The following is a 19,433-nucleotide window of genomic DNA, read 5'->3' as shown; positions in this document are numbered from 1 at the left end:
GCAGCGCAACACTGAACCTGAATGGAGACCCCGAAACTTGTTCATGACATCAAAAATTGCATTTTTCAGCACCTTGGCCTAATCCTCCTTGCACCCTGCTGTCCCTGGAGGTGGGACCATGGCGCCCAGCGCCCTGGTCCTTGGCCCTATTTTGGGCCTAGTCTCTTATGGGGCTTCGGGTCTTTATGTTTGCAAATGGGAAAATAATGTTTCCTGGTCGGCCTAAGGTCGGGAAAATCAGTCTTTTAACCCTAATTGACAAGTATATAAACTACATTTCCTCTCCCATTTTAAGGAGGAAGGACATATGTGTACAAGATGCGGAAATGATATTCAAACATTCAAGCATTCAAGCATTCAAGCATTCCTTCAAGCAATTGAGCATTCTAAGTCTCCATTCAAGGCTAAGTGTTGCATTCAAGACAAGGATTCAACCATTGAAGAGGAGATCACATACAACATACAACATACAACAACATTTACACCTTCGCATGTAAGAATACAAACATTCTTACAACAAGGTATCAGTACTTGTTTACATTACAAACATTTACATTTACAACATTTCTCATTTCTTGGTTAATTCCAAAACCGAGGTTTGACCTAAGGGCAAACCCCTAATCCCTAACCCCCCAATCGTCCTCTCTTTTCTGTGTGTAGGTTGCAGGCACGCGACTGAAATTGAAGATCTGGAATCCTTGTGCAGAGACGAACAGATCCCCCTTCGTTTCGCGGATTTTTCGGAGGACCGTGTGCACGTCGGGCGCCATCGTCCCGTCAACTTTCGCTCAAATTTGCAGGACAACGTCATCTCGACATTTTATTGCTAATTCCAGGCCCGCAGCTTCATCCTATGTCCCTATCTCAATTTATAAGTGAATCTTTCTCACTTTTCATGCATTCCTAGCTTAATCCTTCTATCTACATTCTTTACAAAAGAGGGTAGCCTTGCTATCTTAACCCTTGAAACTCATTTAGAATCCAATCTTCCATTGTGTGGGATTGGATCCTGTGGGTTTCAACCCCTCTTTTGAATGTAAAGTCTCCCCTAAGTGAAAACCGTCAACCCTAGTGATCCCCTTTCTCTCTCCTTGGAGTGGTGGGGGGAACACTTAGGGTTCGCTCACGATTTTCTGCTTTACATTTTGGTGAACCCGACGTGAAGATCCTTTCTGATTATTCATGATTAGATCTGAAAATTGGATGCCTTGATTACATTTCTATGTTTGATCTTTTGCAAATTTTAGAGGTTAATTGCATGAAAACCCTAAATTTTCTTTTTAGTAATTGAGCTTGTGAAATGTCTAAATGTTAATGCTTGTTTTAGATCTACCCTTCTATTTTAAATTACCAATTCATATTTGTGCTTTAATTCTGAAAATTAAGTGGTTAAGTGTCAAAACCCTAATTTTTAAAACCCTCTTGATTCAACCTTTGACCGACAATTTCACTGATCAAAACATCTCCAAATCAGCTGTAACTTTGGATTCCGCAACAAAATCATAATATCTTTCATCCCTGAAAATTTGGAAAAAAGTTGCGAGGACCGTGTGCACCCCGAGCGCCATCGTCCCCAACATTTTTTTCAAAATTTCGGGAGTTAGATCTTACTGTATTTTTCTGCTAAAATCCAGAATTTTGGCTGATTTTATCAATTCTAACACTTTCAAAATTAAAGTCAAAGTTGGTCTAGTGATTGCTTGGATTAAGGCTTCTAATCATTCAAAAATTGTTGAAATTGAAATTTTGTGTCAAAATTGTGTTCTTACTGTCCTAAATCTGAAAAGTGTGTTGGCATTCATTCGAAATTTCAGTGCTTTATTCAAATTCTTGCAATTTGTGACTTTTGAAATTAAGTGTTTAATTGCAACAACTTTGATTTCCGCTTTCAAAATTGAATTTTGCGTGAAATTGAGTCAATTTTTAAAATTCAAAACTTGCATTGCTTTTGGTATTCCCTCTAAAATCATAAAATTCAAAATTTCAGTTTCCCTCTCTTTTTGAAAATTCAAATTTTGCATTTTTCAACAATCTTGGTAGGGTTCAATTTTGAGATTGCAACTTTAATTTGGCCTATCTACAGATCATAAAATCACTCAATTTTTTCAGATTAGCTTTAAAATCATCATAACTTTCATCCCTGAAAATTTTGAAAAAAGTTGCGAGGACCGTGTGCACCCCGAGCACCACGGTCCCTGACATTTTTTCTGAAATTTCGGGAGATTGTCGTGATTGCATTTAACAGCTTAAATCCAGGAGATTGGCTGATTTTATTGAAATTTGCTACCTCTAAATTCAAAATCTTCTCTCCCTCTCTAGTGCATGAGTTTTACAACAATAAGTCCTACTTACACTATTCCTGTTAGACGAAGCCTTAGAATTAAGTCTTTCCAAGGTTTAATTATTGAGGAGATGGAACCTAATTTGAATGGCCTTTTTAACGAGGATATGGGTAATTCCTCTAATCCTCCTAATGATGAAGAAGCTCTCCATGAGGTTTCTGTAGAACAACTTTCGAAATTGGATAACCAATTTGATGATTTTCAGCAATGGATGTCTCAAGAGTATCCCGATAGTCAAGCTCTTTCATTAATTGAGGGTCTAAAACGTATGGTTCAAATTGATAAGAATGGAATTGATATTTTGCGTGGTATTGCACACATTGTGGATTCGAATGTGATGCCTATGAAGAGTTGTGTTGAAACTTTAGGTTATACACAACCTCCCACTCAATTCAATCATTCTATTCCTTTAACAACTTCTATTGCTAGCATACCTACCTTTACATCAAACATAATGACTACTTCTATACAAGATATTCCACCTATGATCACCAGTCATGGGGGCAATCCTTCCTCTTCAATTAACCCTCTTCCTTCATTTAATCCAACCTGTTCATTCATTCCTTCAATGAGTGTCCCTATTACATCCCCACAAATGAACATGACGCAAGGGGGCAATTCATTCAACCATTCCATTCCTCCTTGTAGTGTTCCTCTTTTCCAATCATCTCCTATGACTAACTATCATAGTGTCCCGCCACCTTACTCTCAATCAATGTCTTCTTTCAATAACATAATACCTCCATCACAATCTAACACGTCTAATATGAACTCTTCGACTGAAGCGACCATTAACAATCTTGCACAAATTGTCTCTTCTTTACAGCAACAAATTGCCTCTATGAATCAATCTAAGTTTAGTGTGCCCACATTTGATGTTGCGAGCCCACTTTCTCTTGACATTGTTCGAGCTATTCCCCCTAAACATGTTGAAATCCCGCATTTGGAGCTTTATAATGGTAAAGGTGATCCTCTAACACATGTTAAGACTTTTTAAACAATATGTACCGATTTTGCTTATGACCAAAGGTTGCTTGCAAAACTGTTTACTAGAACATTAAGAGATAAAGCCCTACAATGGTATTGCTCGTTGCCTTCTTATTCTATTACTTCTTTCGAACAACTTGCAAATGCTTTTATTCAACAATTTCAAAACAATATAAGTCCTAAAGTTACTTTGATTGATTTAATGCATTGTAAACAAGGTGTTAAAGAAAAAGTGACCGATTTCATTGGTAGATATAAGCATTTGTATGCTCAAATTTCTTTTCCAGTGCCTGACAATGATATTCAAAGAATCTTTATTTCTAATTTACAAAAAGATATCAGAGAAAAACTTTTGTTTTCTGAGTTTACTTCTTTCCAATAGTTGTGTGCAACTCTTCACAATTATCAACTGACTGTGAGTCAAATGGAACAAGCAAATCCTATGGCTCCGAGTGATAAGGGTGATAGTAGTCAACAACCACTTGGGAAGTTTAAACCGAACAGAGAGTCCATTAAGTTCAATGAAAACATCATCAACAACAATGTGAATGCAGCATCAGGTGTGCCTCCTATTTCTAAGTTTTTCAAGAAAGAAAAAAAGTTTACTCCTTTGAATGAATCATTGCATAGTATTATGAATAAGTTATTGGAACAAAATGTGCTTACTCTCCCTCCTATAAAGCAAATAGATCCTACAAAGATTAATTCACCCTATTTTGATAACAAATCTTTTTGTCAATTTCATCGTCAACCTGGGCATGATACTGAAAAATGTTTTGCTTTAAAGGGTAAAATTCAAGATTTGATTGATAATAATACTATCTCTGTTTCTGGAGTGAATGATAAAGGCAACACATCTGTAGCTCCTCCTAACCAAAATCTTAAGATTTTTACTGATCCATTACCTCCTCATACCTCTAATGTGATTGAGACTAATGATTCCTCTTTCTCATCTGATGGTCTTGTGTCTATGACTCCGAATGTGATTAACTTTGTAGAGCAGCAAGAAAACCCTAAAGAACCTTCCATCACATTTGATTCTAGTGAAACTATTAGGGCACCTGATGGTCCTTTATACATAGTTGCAAAAGTCAAGAATACACCTTGCCGTGGAGTGCTTATTGATCCTTCGTGCATGGTTAATGTTATTACTGAAGAATTTCTTTTTACTTTGCAATTGAATCAAGTGATCTATGACAAAACAGATGTGATTGTGAAATTATTTGATGCATTTTCTTCTCCTGCAATTGGTTCTATTACATTACCTGTTGAAGTCCATAACAAATCCCTTGATGTGAACTTTGCTATTATTCCTTCATCCGAACAATTTCGTGTGAAGCTAGGCTATCCTTGGCTATCTTCCATGAAAGCTATTGCTTCTCCTATTCATAAATGTTTGAAATTTCCTCATAATGGTGAAGTTGTTACTGTCAATCATAGTCTCTTTAAACCAACTGAAAGAACTTCTAGCGTTCCTATTGATTATTTTTGGTCTAAACAATTCCAGTCTCTTCCTCCACGAAGTGATCATCTTTTCAAATCTTATCAAAAGTGGAAAATAGATATGATCCTATCTTTAAGTGAACCTAGAACACCCAAACTTGATATTCCTATCGTTCTTGAGAAGGAAGTTCTTCCTTTGAAAGATAAAACTAATGTCTTTCCTCAAGAAGATTCCCAACCCATTCCTATGGATGTGACTATGTCTATGTCTAATAAACTTTCTAAAAGTAGACCTATACCTCCTCGTCATGATGGACTTGGTCTCCTTCCTAAACCAAATATTCCTCCTTTATATGGAGCAGTTCCTCCTCCTTCCTTTTATAAAGAGAAGAGACCTTCCTCTTCTCCTATTATCCAGCCTAAGAGACCACAACCTAAACACCCAGGTGATAAGGATGAGAGCATTCCTCCTCCTCAATCTTCTCAACTTCCTACTAAGACTAGACGAAATCATTCTGCACGTGAACGTCGACGAAAGCGTCGTCTTAGAGCTCAAGCAGTTGCTTCTCAAACTTTGCAATCCCCAAAAACACCTTCAACAAGCATTATTCCATCTTCTCCAAAATCTTCTAAACATAAGATGCATGATGGTCTTGATCCTATGCAAGTAAAAGATCCTATTTTTATAAATCTTGATGATGATATAGATGAAAATGTTATTCATGAAGAAAATGTTACTTCTCTTGCTTCTGATAGTGAATATGATAACCATTTATCTAACGAATTTTCTAAAGCACTTATCCTAGCTCCTAGACAAGAACAACATGGCTTGGAACATGAACATAGCCCTTGTTTGGATCTTGTGATAGCTCCATCTGTTGTGTTGAATGTTCCTCCTCTAGCATGTTTCCTGCCTTCCCGAAACATTGATCAGCAAGATCGGGGGGTAGATGACGTGCTAGACTAGTTTCATTAGCATAGCAGACTCTCTCCTCCTCTCTTTTGTTACTTATTCTATGTGTTATTCTCATTCTTCTATTTGTTGTCCTTAGTGTTGTCTACTTGAGGATGATGCAAAGCATTGAGATCTCTTTTGGTCTCTCTCATGTTGACTCAAAAGACACATGTGTTCCCTTCTTCTAGGTGACCTTCCTTGATTGGAGAATGAAGAACAATTATGCATACATACATATGATATACATGAATTATCATACAGCATACTGACCCCGAGGAAAGCGAAGTCACCTCGTGCTTTGTATTTTGTGTCTATTATCCTTGGGTTTATCTCACACTTGGGGGCTAAATCTTTGTGATAACGTGCTCCTTTCCCTTCTCATTTCTTATGTGTATCACTACCTTAAAGCAATCACTAGGGTTCGCTCGCAATTTTCCGCTTTACACAACCCAACGCCCAACCTGCCTTACCTTGGACTTACTAGCCAAGTTGGGGCCAAGAAGGGGCGATTTGAGGCAAGACTAGTCCTCTAGGGATGTACACAGTCGCCTGTAAGCCACGTGCATTAGGTTCGAAGTCAAACCTAAGACCAATGGGGAGCAAACACAAGGCCCAAGACAACTCTGCTACTTGTGCAGGCTTTTATTTCTTCTTTTTATACTTATAATCTTTTCCTTGTTTATATTTGTCTATGATTTTCATTCATCACAACATAATGACACATATTACAAAGATTGAGGAAAAATTAAAGCGCTTGACCAAAAACAAATTGCCAAGTAAATTAATGATTATCATTTAGGAGTTGATATTTTTGCCAACGCAAATGTAAATTTTCAGACACTAACACATTTGCTAACTCATTAAATTTATTGTTTTTTGTATTTATATAATTCACTAATACAATTATTTTATATGTTAAAAATCAAAGCATAATTTGCTAATAAAAATAATTCTTTTGACTAATTCGCTAAAAAATTCATTATATTTATTTGAATACAAGAAAAAATCACCAACATTAATATTTTATATTTTTTAAGGAAGATAAATATTCACCAACATTTTCTACTAATTTTGCCTAATTTTAACAAATTTGCTAGCAACATTAATATCTTGTTTTAAAAAAAAAATTAAAAATTAACTAATACAAATTAATGTTATTTCTACGAATAATGAAAAATTCACCAAGATTGTATACTCTTTTCAAGGAGAGGGTTTCTTAAAGTTTTCCCTAGATTTTTGGGTTCTATGGATTGGTTGAGTATAAAGTTGGATTTTTGTCATTTTTTAATATTTTTTATTTTAATTTGTATGAGATTACAACACGCTACACAACTTCTACATGTTGCATTGGCATCCTTGGTTGAGACACTCAAATTTGGACCAAGAATCTATTGTTTGGGTTCTCCATTTCTAGATTCATAAACTTTATTTCACTTATCTGTAATTAGATATCTTTAATAGTTTAACTAGTTATATTTGAAGATATGTTGTGAAATTGGATCTCAAGGAAACATAGATTTCCCTTTATAGAGTCACTTTTCCTGTATTACATTTACCATCAAAGGATTCGTTCCTATCACTAATGTTTTTAATTTGCTTGGATGAACTACTATCAAGAGTAGAATGATTACCTTAATTATAAGCCTTTCATGTTGCTTTGTCTTTCTCCAAATATTCTGCACATTGTTTTGTGGATCATTTTGTAATATAGATCTTCTATTGTTCCATGTCTAATGTTGTTTATGCAATTTGACCAGTTCACCTTTGATAGAGTCTCCAACCTAAGAAGGGAAAGTTAAAATATATCTCACAACATTGTTGGCAAAATGTTGGATGCAAACAATTCTAACACTAATAACCCATGATAGACCACTGAATTCTCCAACAAATTCACCAATATGTTGGTTTCCTGTCTTGTATTCCAATAACTCCTAAATATTTACCTAATTTTTACTCAAAACTACTAGAATTAAGACCATAAAATAAGAAACACTTCCAATTATATTTTCTTATGCATTTTGGGCTCTACAAAACTTAACGTGGGTTTACCTTTATGAAATGAGTGCAAGTATGCAACAAATATCTAACTTAGTATCTAACAAATTGTTTTATGTATGTGTATTCTAACGATTTGTGAATTAGATCTTAAAACATACAAGCTCCTTATAATCAATCTGCTTCAAATACAATGGTTTCAAGCAAATACAAAAACATAAACTTGTTGATTTAAGATTTATCATTTTGGTATCAATTATGAGGCTATGGAAGAAACCTGACTAATTGGTGCCTATTTAGGGTAACATAGTTAATACAACATACATATCCATTCATAACAACCAATGCACTCTAATGATCAATCTTTAAGTATCAAATTGCAATAATTTGACCCACAAAAGGCTATCAATGTGATTCAAGATTCATTCAAGAAATAAGACGAGATTATGAAAACATGTAAGACCTAACATGATTGATGAGATTTTAAAAAAAAAAAATTGGCATAGTTTAAATTTCAATACAAAGTGGTTTATAAAAAAGATAATTTTTTTTATACAAAATACTATATGTGAGCTATGTAGTTTGGACATTTGAAATAAATAATTTGTTTTGAGTTTGTGTTGTCAAGTGATTTTTGGGTTATTTTTTCTACAATGTGTAATAGTTATCATGAGTTTGTTTTGTTTGAAAGGCGATTCATTGGTCTATGAGCTTAACTCCACTTGAAAAACTAATTTTAGTTAAATACTATTTATTCGTGATTTTAAAATGAAAAAATCTTGGAGCTTATTTCCTTCCACACAAAATTAGTAGTAGCTTTTTGCTTCATTCTTTTTAGCCTTTCCTGCTTTTTGGTCAAAATCAAACCTTAAAACCTAAATTTATCCTACGATGGAGTTGTACCTCTAAAATATAACAACTCTTTTAACTACTGGTTAAATTTGTTTTCACAAATTGGACATCTCAAGGTCAATTGAACATAAAATTGGTGCTCTTATAACCAACACAATCCCCCTTAATATGAAGCGGTTATGATTCAACCAAGCAATCATTTGAATGGTTAAAACTTCTTTTTGTGAAACACTTTAATGAGAACACATGTTGAAAATGGCTTTAAAATGGGTAATTGTTCTCTCAATTAACTATCACTGACTTCCATTTCAACTCCCAATCACTTTTTTCTAACTAAGTCTATCAATCCACTTCACAACCGATTAATTCAATTGATAGCATAATCACCTCTTCTAACAGATCAATCAACCCAATTGTCTAATCAATCAATTCTAGTCATGTGAGTAATCATATATGATGTTTAATCTAAAGCTTCTTTAAAAGAAGTTGTTTCTAAGTTTATTGTTATATTGATCTCAAATTTTTATTTGAATTCAACTTGCTACTTTGATAAAAACTCAAATTTGGACTTGATTTACCCATTTTAATGTTGTTGCACTTGTTTTGTCCATTTTTTTGTGAAAAGCCAAGTTGAACTATTCTTGTTTTTGGCTTGCTAATTTTTGTATAGTCTCAAATTTTTGGACTTCTTTTGTCCATTTTTTGCAAGATCTAATATGAAGTATTCGTACTTATATTTTCTAAGAAAAAGTTTCATTAAGGTCTAATGTAGATATAACGTATCCTCAAATATGATGACATTGGTTCAATCATGATCCACCTCTCAAAATGATTAATTTGTGCTCTACAATCACTGATACAATCTCTCTATCTATAATGCTACAAGTAACAATCTTAAAAATGACCAATTATTAGGTTCAATATGAGTAAGCAGTCATGCTTAGTAGTCCTCATCTATCAATCTTCAAGAAAAAATTGCATTTCACATAAAAAAATCATAATTGGGCCAATCAATAATATGGCCAATAAATAGTCTCCATCTATCAATCTAAGACAACTCTACATCGTCGCTAAAAGTGATAGCTAAAATATATTAATCACCAAGCTAACATCCAACCAACTATAGCATTTTGCTCATAGTAGACACAAACAATCATTAGGTGGAATCAATATAATGAGGAAGATACACACACCAATTGTCCACAAATAATATTTGAATCAATATGTTACAAGACATCATCAAATACATCACAATATCAAGTGTTATCATTAGGTGCATTCAAAACATTAGTGTCAAATCACAAATCACAAGGTGTCAACAAAGTTGTCAAATAATAGCTAAAATATATCACCAAGCTAACATCCAACCAACTATAACATTTTTGTCATAGTAAATGCAATTAGTCATTAGGTATCAATACAATAAGGAGGAACATATACACTTCACTTGTCCACCAATAATATATGAAATGGCATGTTACAAAACATCATCAATATTGAGTATTGTAATTAGATGAATTCAAAACATTAATGTCAAATCACAAATTATAAGTTGTCAAGGAAGTCTTTGCAACAACTACTAAGTAGAAAGAGTAGTCTCCAAAAAAAAAATGTGGCTAAAAAAATGAAAACTCTAAAATAAATTAAAAAAAATACAAACAACAAATTTGCACAAAGCATCTAAAATGCATATCTCTATCATCTATGTGAAGTCTCCACTCAATTCTAGCATATACACAAGATTTACCTTGGTAGATGAGACATGAGAATGCCAACCAGCTCCTCTTAATAGTAAGGACCAATATCATCATTAGCCGCACATTCAACATACTCAAAAAATTCACACTTCATAGCAAACATTTGATAGCTTGCATCAAAAAGATCATCATGAATATCTCGATCAAAACAAGCAGTTGTCAAAACAAAATCAATGCTATCAACACAACTGTGGATACAAAATCATTCTTTACCCGAATCCAACTCTACAATCCTCTCAACAGGTAGATTATCAAACATATCAAAGGGTGTCTCAAAAATTTCAATATCAACACCAATCAATGTAAGCTCCACAAGATCTACAAGACTAAATTCATCATCATTAGAAAAATCAAGGCGAAGAACATAACTATTACGAGTAGAGATATTTTTATCATCACTAATAGACTATATCTCCTATAAGATTTGGTCAACAAATGAACCTTGGATCTCCATTTAAAATGGTCCATCCAACCAGAATACACGTCTGATGGTCTGTGTAGGTGGATCTCGTGCACAATAATGATTAAAGAATGTGTAGGTTGATCACAAGATATACAAAGATGTAGGTCAAACAATTACTAAAGGTATGAGCTCGACATCCACAATGAGAACAAATTTGGACATATTGGATGTAATACATAGTGCTTTTTGTTGGCACGTAATATTGAAGAAAAGACTTACAATCCATGACACATTCTCCTCTATTTGTTTTATGACATTCCCAAATTCTGTAACAAATTTTGACTCACTGAGTTTCTTCTTTTGCAACTTTGGTTGTTGCCATTTTTAGGTCATGGGGTCAAACACAACATTTTGTTTAAGTGAAATAAGATACATAATATGTTTTGTTAAATTTTAAGATAAGATTAGATAGATAGTAAATCACAATTGCACAAAATGTATCTTGGGAAAACTTTCCTCTTGAAAGTCAAAAAATCAGCAATGAGGTATGTTTTTATTAACTCAAATATGTCAAGTAACTTTACAAAGAATTGCTTCACACTTTAAAGCTATATAATGGTGTGGATTCACCCTAGGCTGTTGTGGGAACATGAACTGTTGTATGATGATCTATTCTTGTTCGATCTGACTTCTATAAGATGAGAGCACACTGCTAAAGAATGGAATCAATTTGCTAGAGAAGAAAACGAACTGTTGATAATCGAACTGTTGTGTGATGATGTATATTCGATCTGCTTATTGTATGAATGATTCGATGCAATTGGAGGGAGCAAGTCGGATTATATGTATGCATCCAACCAACACGTCCATCCAAGAGTCGGCTTCTTTATTAAAACAACATGTCTCTTCATTAAGAACCGGTTATATTGTGATCAAAACGTCTCAAGGGTGGCAGGTTAATATATTGTTTAATTTGCAAAATACAAAGTCGACACATTACATTATTAATATAAGCAAATCGTAATTGTCTTTATTATTAATTGGTATACGACATTATTTAAGGCCGATAGGCCAATTAGACAATTTAAGTTATCTATGTCGGCCCTAAAGGAGTCTGAACATAGCTATAATATTATCAACACTCCCTCTTAACTAGGGAGGAATCCTTCTCGATCTTTGTAGTAATATCCACAATGGCTAGTCCTAGAGGATGGGTCCATCATGACTACTCCCATGAATGGAAATGTAAATGAACACAAGTGCTCATCACAGAATCACTTAACGTGATGTCATCATTTCATCATGACGTTCACCATGGCTACTCCCAGAGGGTGAATAAACATAAGTGCTAAGTCATGGAGTCTCTTGCATGACATCCACCATGGCTACTCCCAGAGGGTGGAACAAGGGCTTTCAACTCAAACTTCTCTCTCACAGAGAAGAATGCATTAACAAGGGCTTGCACATCAAACTTCTCTCACATAGAAGAATGCATTAAAGTACATCTCAAGAAATCACTGATGCTGAGACTTCCTCTCAATAAGGGCTTCATTCTCCACAACTCCGAGCTTGTCTCGATAATGCACAAATTTCACTTTGGCAAGAGGCTTGGTGAGAATGTCAGTTGTCTGCTCCTCAATACAAATGTATCTCAACTGAACAACATTCCTATGTACCATATCTCTGATGTACTGGTACTGGATCTCAACATGTTTTGTTTTGTCATGGAACATTGGATTAACCAATAGCTTCACACAGCTTTGGTTATCACAATGTATAATAGTAAGCTCCAATGATTGTCCAAACAATCGTGCAAGGAGCTTCTGAAGTCACATTGCTTCGCGAGTTGCCACACATGTTGCAATGTATTATGCCTCTGCAGTGCTCCATGCCACTTAAGACTGCGTCCTGCTACACCAAGAAATTATAGCAGATCCCAAACTGAAGCAACAACCAAAGGTGCTCTTTTGATTAGTAACACTCCATACCCAATTAGAATCAGAATAGCCTTCTAGATTCATGTCCACACCGGAAGAATAATTCAAGTCATATCCAACTGTGCCATGCAAGTATCTCAAGATATGCTTGGCTACAACTAGATGTATCTGCCTGGGTTCACACATGAACTGACTAAGTGCACTCACTGCATGACAAATATCTGGTCTAATGTTAACTAGATACATCAAGGATCCTATCAACTAACTGTACATAGTAGGATCCACAAGATCAGAACTAGTTGCAGATTCCCTCAATTCCTTCAAGTTAGTTTTCATCGATGTAGACATAGACTTGCAATCTAACATTCCAAATCTCTTCAAGATGTCAACGGTGTATTTTCCTTGACTCAAGATAATCTCATTAGACCTCTGACATACTTCCAAACCTAGAAATAAATGCATGAGTCCTAGGTCCTTCATCTCAAATTTTGAAGTCAACTCCTTGCATCTAAGGATGAGATGCTCTTCCTCGATAACAAATAAGTTGTCAACATATAGCACCAAGATTAGAATTTCACCATTGAATACCTTGAAGTAAAGATTCGGATCAACATCATTCTTGTAGAAACCCAAACCCACCAAATATTTGTCAATTCTTTCATACCATGCACGAAGAGCCTGCTTAAGACCATATAAAGCTTTCTTCAATTTGCATACATGAGACTCTTTCCCATAAATCACAAAACCCTCAAGTTGTTCAATGTAGATCTCTTCCTCAATCATGAGAAAAGTTGTCTTCACATCCATCTGGTGTAGCTTCTATCCCTTAGTTGTTGCAATGGCAAGGCTAGTCCTAATGGAAGTATAGTGAACAACTGGAGCAAATGTTTCTTCATAGTCTATTCCTTCTTTCTGAGAGAAACCACAAGCCACAAATCTAGCCTTGTATTTCTCAATGCTTCCATCAGCTACATGCTTAATCTTGTATAGCCACTTGGAAGATACAACTCACTTCCCCTTAGGTCTAGGAACAATATCTCAAACACCATTCTTGATAATGGATTGATACTCTTCATCCATAGTATCTTTCCATACTTGTTGTTTTGAGGCTTCCTCAACATTGGAAGGTTCAGTCTCAATAAGATTACACATCAATGCAACATAGCTAGAGAATCCCAAATGAATGAGGAAGACCATTCAATGCCAACATGACAAAATCTTTATCAATCACTAGATCTCCAATGGTGCTTAGTTGATCCCTCAGTTTTGAAATCTTCATGAAGAATGACATGACAGATTCTCTTTTTGCCATCTTGACTTGATGAAGTTGTTGTCTCAATGCAAGAGCCCTACTTGTGTTGTTAATCTCATATAGGCCTTCCAAGTTCTTGAACATGTCTCTCGCATTTGACATTTCAGAAATGAGAAGCACTAAATGATCTCTCACATAATCAATATCTTTTTTGCTTTTATAGCGTTCTTCTTGAATTGAAGTTTCTCCTCTTGATCTTCTAGCTCGAACAAGTCCTTTTCCTCCATAAACTGAAGAAGATCATTTTCTTCAAGTGAAATAAGCACTCTAAACTTCCATGAAGTGAAGTTTGAAGCACCTTCAAGTCTGTCCTCGACTTTAAGACCGTTTACCATTTTCGAGGCTTTGTTGATTCTTCTTGAAGGAGAGAGAAAATTGAGAACTTCGCTGTTATAGGGAAATCTGATCACGATCTACTTCACCGTGGCTCTGATACCATGTTAAATTTTGATATCAGATTAGATAGATAGGAAATCAAACACAATTGCACATAATGTAACCTAAGAAAACCTTCCTCTTGAAGGTAAAAAAACCCAACAGTGAAGTATGTTTTTATTATCTCAGATATGCCAAGTAACTTTACAAAGAATTGCTTCACACTTTGAAGCTATATAATGGTGTAGATTCACACTAGACTGTTGTATGCAATCTAAATTGTTGTAGGAATGTGAACTGCTGTAAGATGATCTGTTCTTGTTCGATCTGACTTCTATAAGATGAGAGCACATTGCTAAAGAATGGAATCAATCTGTTGGAGAATAACACGAACTGCTGATAATCAAACTGTTGTGTGATGATATATATTCGATCTGCCTATTGTATGAATGATTTGATGCAATTGGAGGGAGGAAGTCGAATTATATGTATGCACCCAACCAACACGTCCATCCAAGAGTTGGCTTCTTTATTAAAACATGTCTCTTCATTAAGAATCGGTTATATTGTGATCAACGCATCTCAAGGGTGGTGGGTTAATATATTGTTTAATTTGCAAAATACAAAGTCGGCACATTACATTATTAATATAAGCAAATCGTAATTGTCTCTATTATTAAATTGGTATATGAAATTGTGTAAGGCCGATAGGCCAATTAGACAATTTAAGTTATCTACGTTGGCCCTGAAGGAGTCCGACAATAGCTATAATATTATCAACATGTTTTTGCTTGATTTGGAATGTAATATTTCTGTATTTTTTACATGCTTGCTATGTGGAAGTGCTAGAAGGTCCATCCCACTTAGCAAGCTATTAATTTATTTTCTCAATAATATGTAATGGTTTCAAAATTGCATGAAATAGATGTTTGTACCGTCTCCAAACATTAAGATATCGACTATGCCTCATTTTTATGCGTACTTGTGATTGCAAGGATGATAGATTATAATAACAGTGTAGACATGACTGCAAGTAGAAATTTGAATGCAAAAAATAACACATGCATGTTGGAGTTGGGTACCACTGAAAATGCTCAGAAACATATAATAATTTTGTCGAATCTTAAAACTTCAACACATTTTTTTTTAAATAAATACCTTAGAACTCCACATCTGTATTTCTCGGATTATATAAGAGCAATGTTAGAACTCCATACAACTTTATTTCTCTGTTTACATAAAAGCAATGTTAGATATAACTTACTAACCTTAGAACCTTTGGAAGCCTCTATACAAAGTAACTATACCAATTCTTCTATTCAATGCTGAGATAGACTTCTCTCAATTTTAGAGCACTTTGAAAAGAGCAAATTAAAAATATAGGAATATTATCAAAACATGCAAAATCCACATATCCAGCCGTGTAAATTCCATATTTGAGGCACGTTAAAACATGTTGCAGCATTTGACGCTAGGTCTTCCTTATGGCAGCCTTCAACAAGTTTGATTACAAAATATAGAATTTCTTGGTTATAACACCTATCCCTTTGCCAAATACCATTAGGGATAACCAACATGCATTCCATACTCTTTGCAATGAATCTACACCTTACCTTATCAGTTATCCCTCAACTTCCAGCCACCCTTTGATTTCCAACGCCTTTTAATTTGCTTGCAGTTGCCTTAGTATTTTATTGCAAATAATGTATATTTATTTCTAATACCTTGGGCTATATTGCAGCAGTCCTGAATCAAAATTTGCTACACCCAAGTACAAGTAGCTGCAGATTCCATGTTCCGATATTCACAAGGTATGGATGTTCAGAAGATTTTCAACGCTGTAAAGGACGTAAGCAAATATCCAAACAAACAATATCATCTCTTTCTCCAACCTGCTCTGGTACAACTGTTAAGCCAGGATTTAAAAACAGAGCAGAATGAAATTGCATCACTATTGTGTATTCAAAGAAACAGTCACGTTCTTATCTATGAGCAGAGAAGAACAGTTCAACTGTCATTTAAATGAAAAACTACCTAAACTTGGAACTGAATGGATTAACCTAATTAACCCATAAAGATTAAAATTTACATCACTGTGACAGTTTGTTTGTATACTTTGTTTTTGTATGCTTCATAAGGAGAGGAAGTCTAGGGTTCCAAATTCAGGTCACAAACCAATAGATTCCAAATTATTAAAGCTCTGGGATTGTTTCTAAGAAAGAGTGGAAAGCACAGCTCCGGAAAAATATATTGGATTTATAAAACTATGCATGAAAATATCAGTGTAAACTTAGAACACAATAGAAAGGACAATTATCATTGTTAGTTTTTAAGTGTTTCCTTTTATGTTTATTATCATTGTCATTTGGTTAAATTTTCTTTCATGTATACAGAAAATTAATTTGTCTCCGATACACTGTTCAATTAAGATACTTTATAAGAACAATATGAACCCAACAACGTTTATACCTCAATGGCTCGCAGCTTAATAGCAAACATGAATTGAGGGTCCCATTTGAATGCTAAATTTTGTGAGTGATATAGTACAATTTTGTTAAAGGCTTTTTTTGAACTTGGCGTATAGCTTGAATTGTAGCTTTCTGACATGCTTTGGAAGCTTGACCCATTAAAATGATCTATAAGAAAAACATTCAGGTAAAGAAATGGGTATTTGTGAAAAAATAAAAAAAAATGAACCATGGTCTTGATTGTCTTGAAGAGCCAGCAAGTTGTATTCTGCAGCTTTAACAAGGACTACCTTATAATATTCAATCCTTGCCTGCCTTTTTTGAACTTCTTAGGGTCAAGTTACTTTCATTTGCTGCATTGCACAGCTTTTTGCGTATTAATATAGCATCTTTTTGTTCAGGGGGCATAAAAATTGAATTGCCTGCAAAATAGTTAACTGCCATTATACTTTTTGAAAACACACCTAATACAATAACAAAAGAAAGAACACACATTTTGAAAATGCAACTCAATATTACCATAGTGTTTATCCCTTTGAGATGATGCATCAAGAATAGCTATAATGCCACCATCCTGCAAAAGTGTAAACATGGAATCAAGTACCATTTCATCAATTGTTATTTCTTCATAAAATAAAATTTTCAATTTCCTTATCAATCATATCCATAAAAGGTATAAACAAAACGCAGCAATAAGACATCAAAACTAAAAGTAGATGAGTCTAAGGAAGGTTTCAAGAACTTCAGCTAATTTCAATTAAAAAGGGTGTTGGGGATTAGGATATTGGGGGAGGGAGAGGGAGTAAATTTTGCATTTACTTCCTTGATAGATTTCTCTACATATCACCAAAATTTGGATTTTCGTAGTGATCAATATTCCCTAGTAAAAATAAAATTTGCCAAAAACACTCATGTTAAGAAACTTGTATTCCACCATAGTATATTTAATATAATTGGTGACAAATAAATTGAAATGTAAGTGGAGCATAACTTTAAATAAGTGGTAGATTAAAAATTTCTGCATTTATAATGCTGTTTACGTGGTTGTGATTAGTTCAACACAATCATGGAACAGGCATTAGTTAAGAAATAGTTGAGATAAAAAGGAATTAGTGAGGGTTTCTAGAATCAAGCTTGCTATATGTAATAAGCTCGTTACATGCACTAAGCCATCTTTTGTATAAAGACTCTTGGCTTTGAATGAATATAGTATCCTAAGTTGCCAAATCGGAATTGGGTATGGTACATTAGTAGGATATGGTGGTACGGTATAAACATTTGGGGAGCTAGGTATGCCCATACAAAAGAAAAAGAAAAAAATAATAAATATATACATATTTACAGCCTAAAAATAGGAATTAAGTTCATAATACCACGGTCCACATATCATGCATATGTCAAAAAAAAAAAACTACCATAAATATTACAGATTTAAAATACAATATACTAATTACATATCAATTAGTCAAACTTATATGTCATAATAAACAGATAAATTAGAAGATTATCATAACCTTAGAGTTAGCGTGATTCTGCAATTAACTGTAAGTCGTGACCTTTATAAATTTGTACTTTAAATAACTTTGACATCTCCAAACATTATCTTACAATGAGATGGAACAACATTCCTTTGGTCTTCTGTTGGTATGCATGTCCATCCACCAAAAGTCTATTAAACACAATACCTATTGCACAATAGCAAGTATTCTCTAGAATTTGATGCTATCAGAGAAGATGCCAAACATGATAATTTCATACCTAGCGTGGGTCACAACAGTATGATGAATCCTCTCCCCAATCTCTCACTATTCAAGATATATTTTGGCAGTTCCTTATTAATCATCATCAGGCGCACATATCCACCACTAACCACATGACATGTACGAGGATTTTGTTACAGTTTGAATTCATAATGCCCCATCCAAATCGACCATCATTTAGGATTTCAAGAAGATGAGATGCATGAAAAAAATTCATGTTGCTGGATTCATTATTAAAATGCTTCATCTAACTTAGAATTGCCATAAAAATGCCACATCAGAGAAAGAATTGCCAAGGTTTGTTGTCGATTTAAAATGATTTTAATGGAAAAATTGCAAAGCTTGCTTGAATCCACGTGCTGATCATGTCATAATCCGATTTTGGGACAGTTTTCAATGAATGAGTTCTGTAGTAAACTCTATTTGAATTGATTGTAACATTGGTTTTTAGTTTAGAAACTTGGTTTAATTAAAATTTCAATTTTCTTAGTGACGTTGCTATGCAATTCTCATTTTCAGAACTTTGAAGGGCCATATCTTGTATGTATGGACTCCTTTTTGGGTCCATTTTTTAAAGTGCATATTTTTTCATATACTCTGCAATGGTTCCTTTTGTTTCTTCACATTTTGTAGCAAAATTGTAAGCATTTATTGAATGCTCCATTAAATTTGTAAACACATTAAAATAAAGTGTAACATTGCATTTGCATTTTAGTGCCATTATTGCACTCGCACCACTTTATAAAGTGGCAAGGGGGTTTTGTAGTGTGTACCTTCTATTTGCAATCACAACCTTGTATACCTCCATGCAAGTATGTCTCGTTTTTGCACACCCTTTATACAGTGT

At 34.3% G+C, this 19,433-nt stretch overlaps 1 protein-coding gene and 1 non-coding gene across 3 annotated transcripts in view; one reads left to right on the top strand and one right to left on the bottom strand.

Annotated features, from left to right (window-relative positions):
* The window catches only part of LOC131069694 (uncharacterized), an 85,174-nt gene that overhangs the window by 61,910 nt on the left and 3,831 nt on the right, over window positions 1-19,433 (top strand). The gene's annotated exons all lie outside the window — the stretch shown is intronic.
* The window catches only part of LOC131069686 (kinetochore-associated protein KNL-2 homolog), a 43,940-nt gene continuing 41,230 nt past the window's right edge, over window positions 16,724-19,433 (bottom strand). Inside the window, exons 7-8 of one of the 2 annotated variants that reach the window (XM_058005206.2) lie at window positions 17,346-17,400; window positions 16,724-17,248 (exon numbers count right to left, since the gene is read on the bottom strand). In XM_058005206.2, coding sequence (XP_057861189.2) covers window positions 17,127-17,248; window positions 17,346-17,400 — 177 coding nt within the window. In that variant the 3' untranslated portion in view covers window positions 16,724-17,126. Of the gene's footprint in view, window positions 17,249-17,340; window positions 17,401-19,433 lie in introns of those variants that run through there. The other variant, XR_009112203.2, reaches the window with a different exon arrangement.

The sequence above is a fragment of the Cryptomeria japonica genome, chromosome 6 (genome assembly GCF_030272615.1).
Source record: "Cryptomeria japonica chromosome 6, Sugi_1.0, whole genome shotgun sequence".
Classification (NCBI taxonomy): Eukaryota; Viridiplantae; Streptophyta; class Pinopsida; order Cupressales; family Cupressaceae; genus Cryptomeria; species Cryptomeria japonica.
Note: the sequence above shows the minus strand (reverse complement) of the source record. Positions and strands in the feature narration are given on the sequence as shown.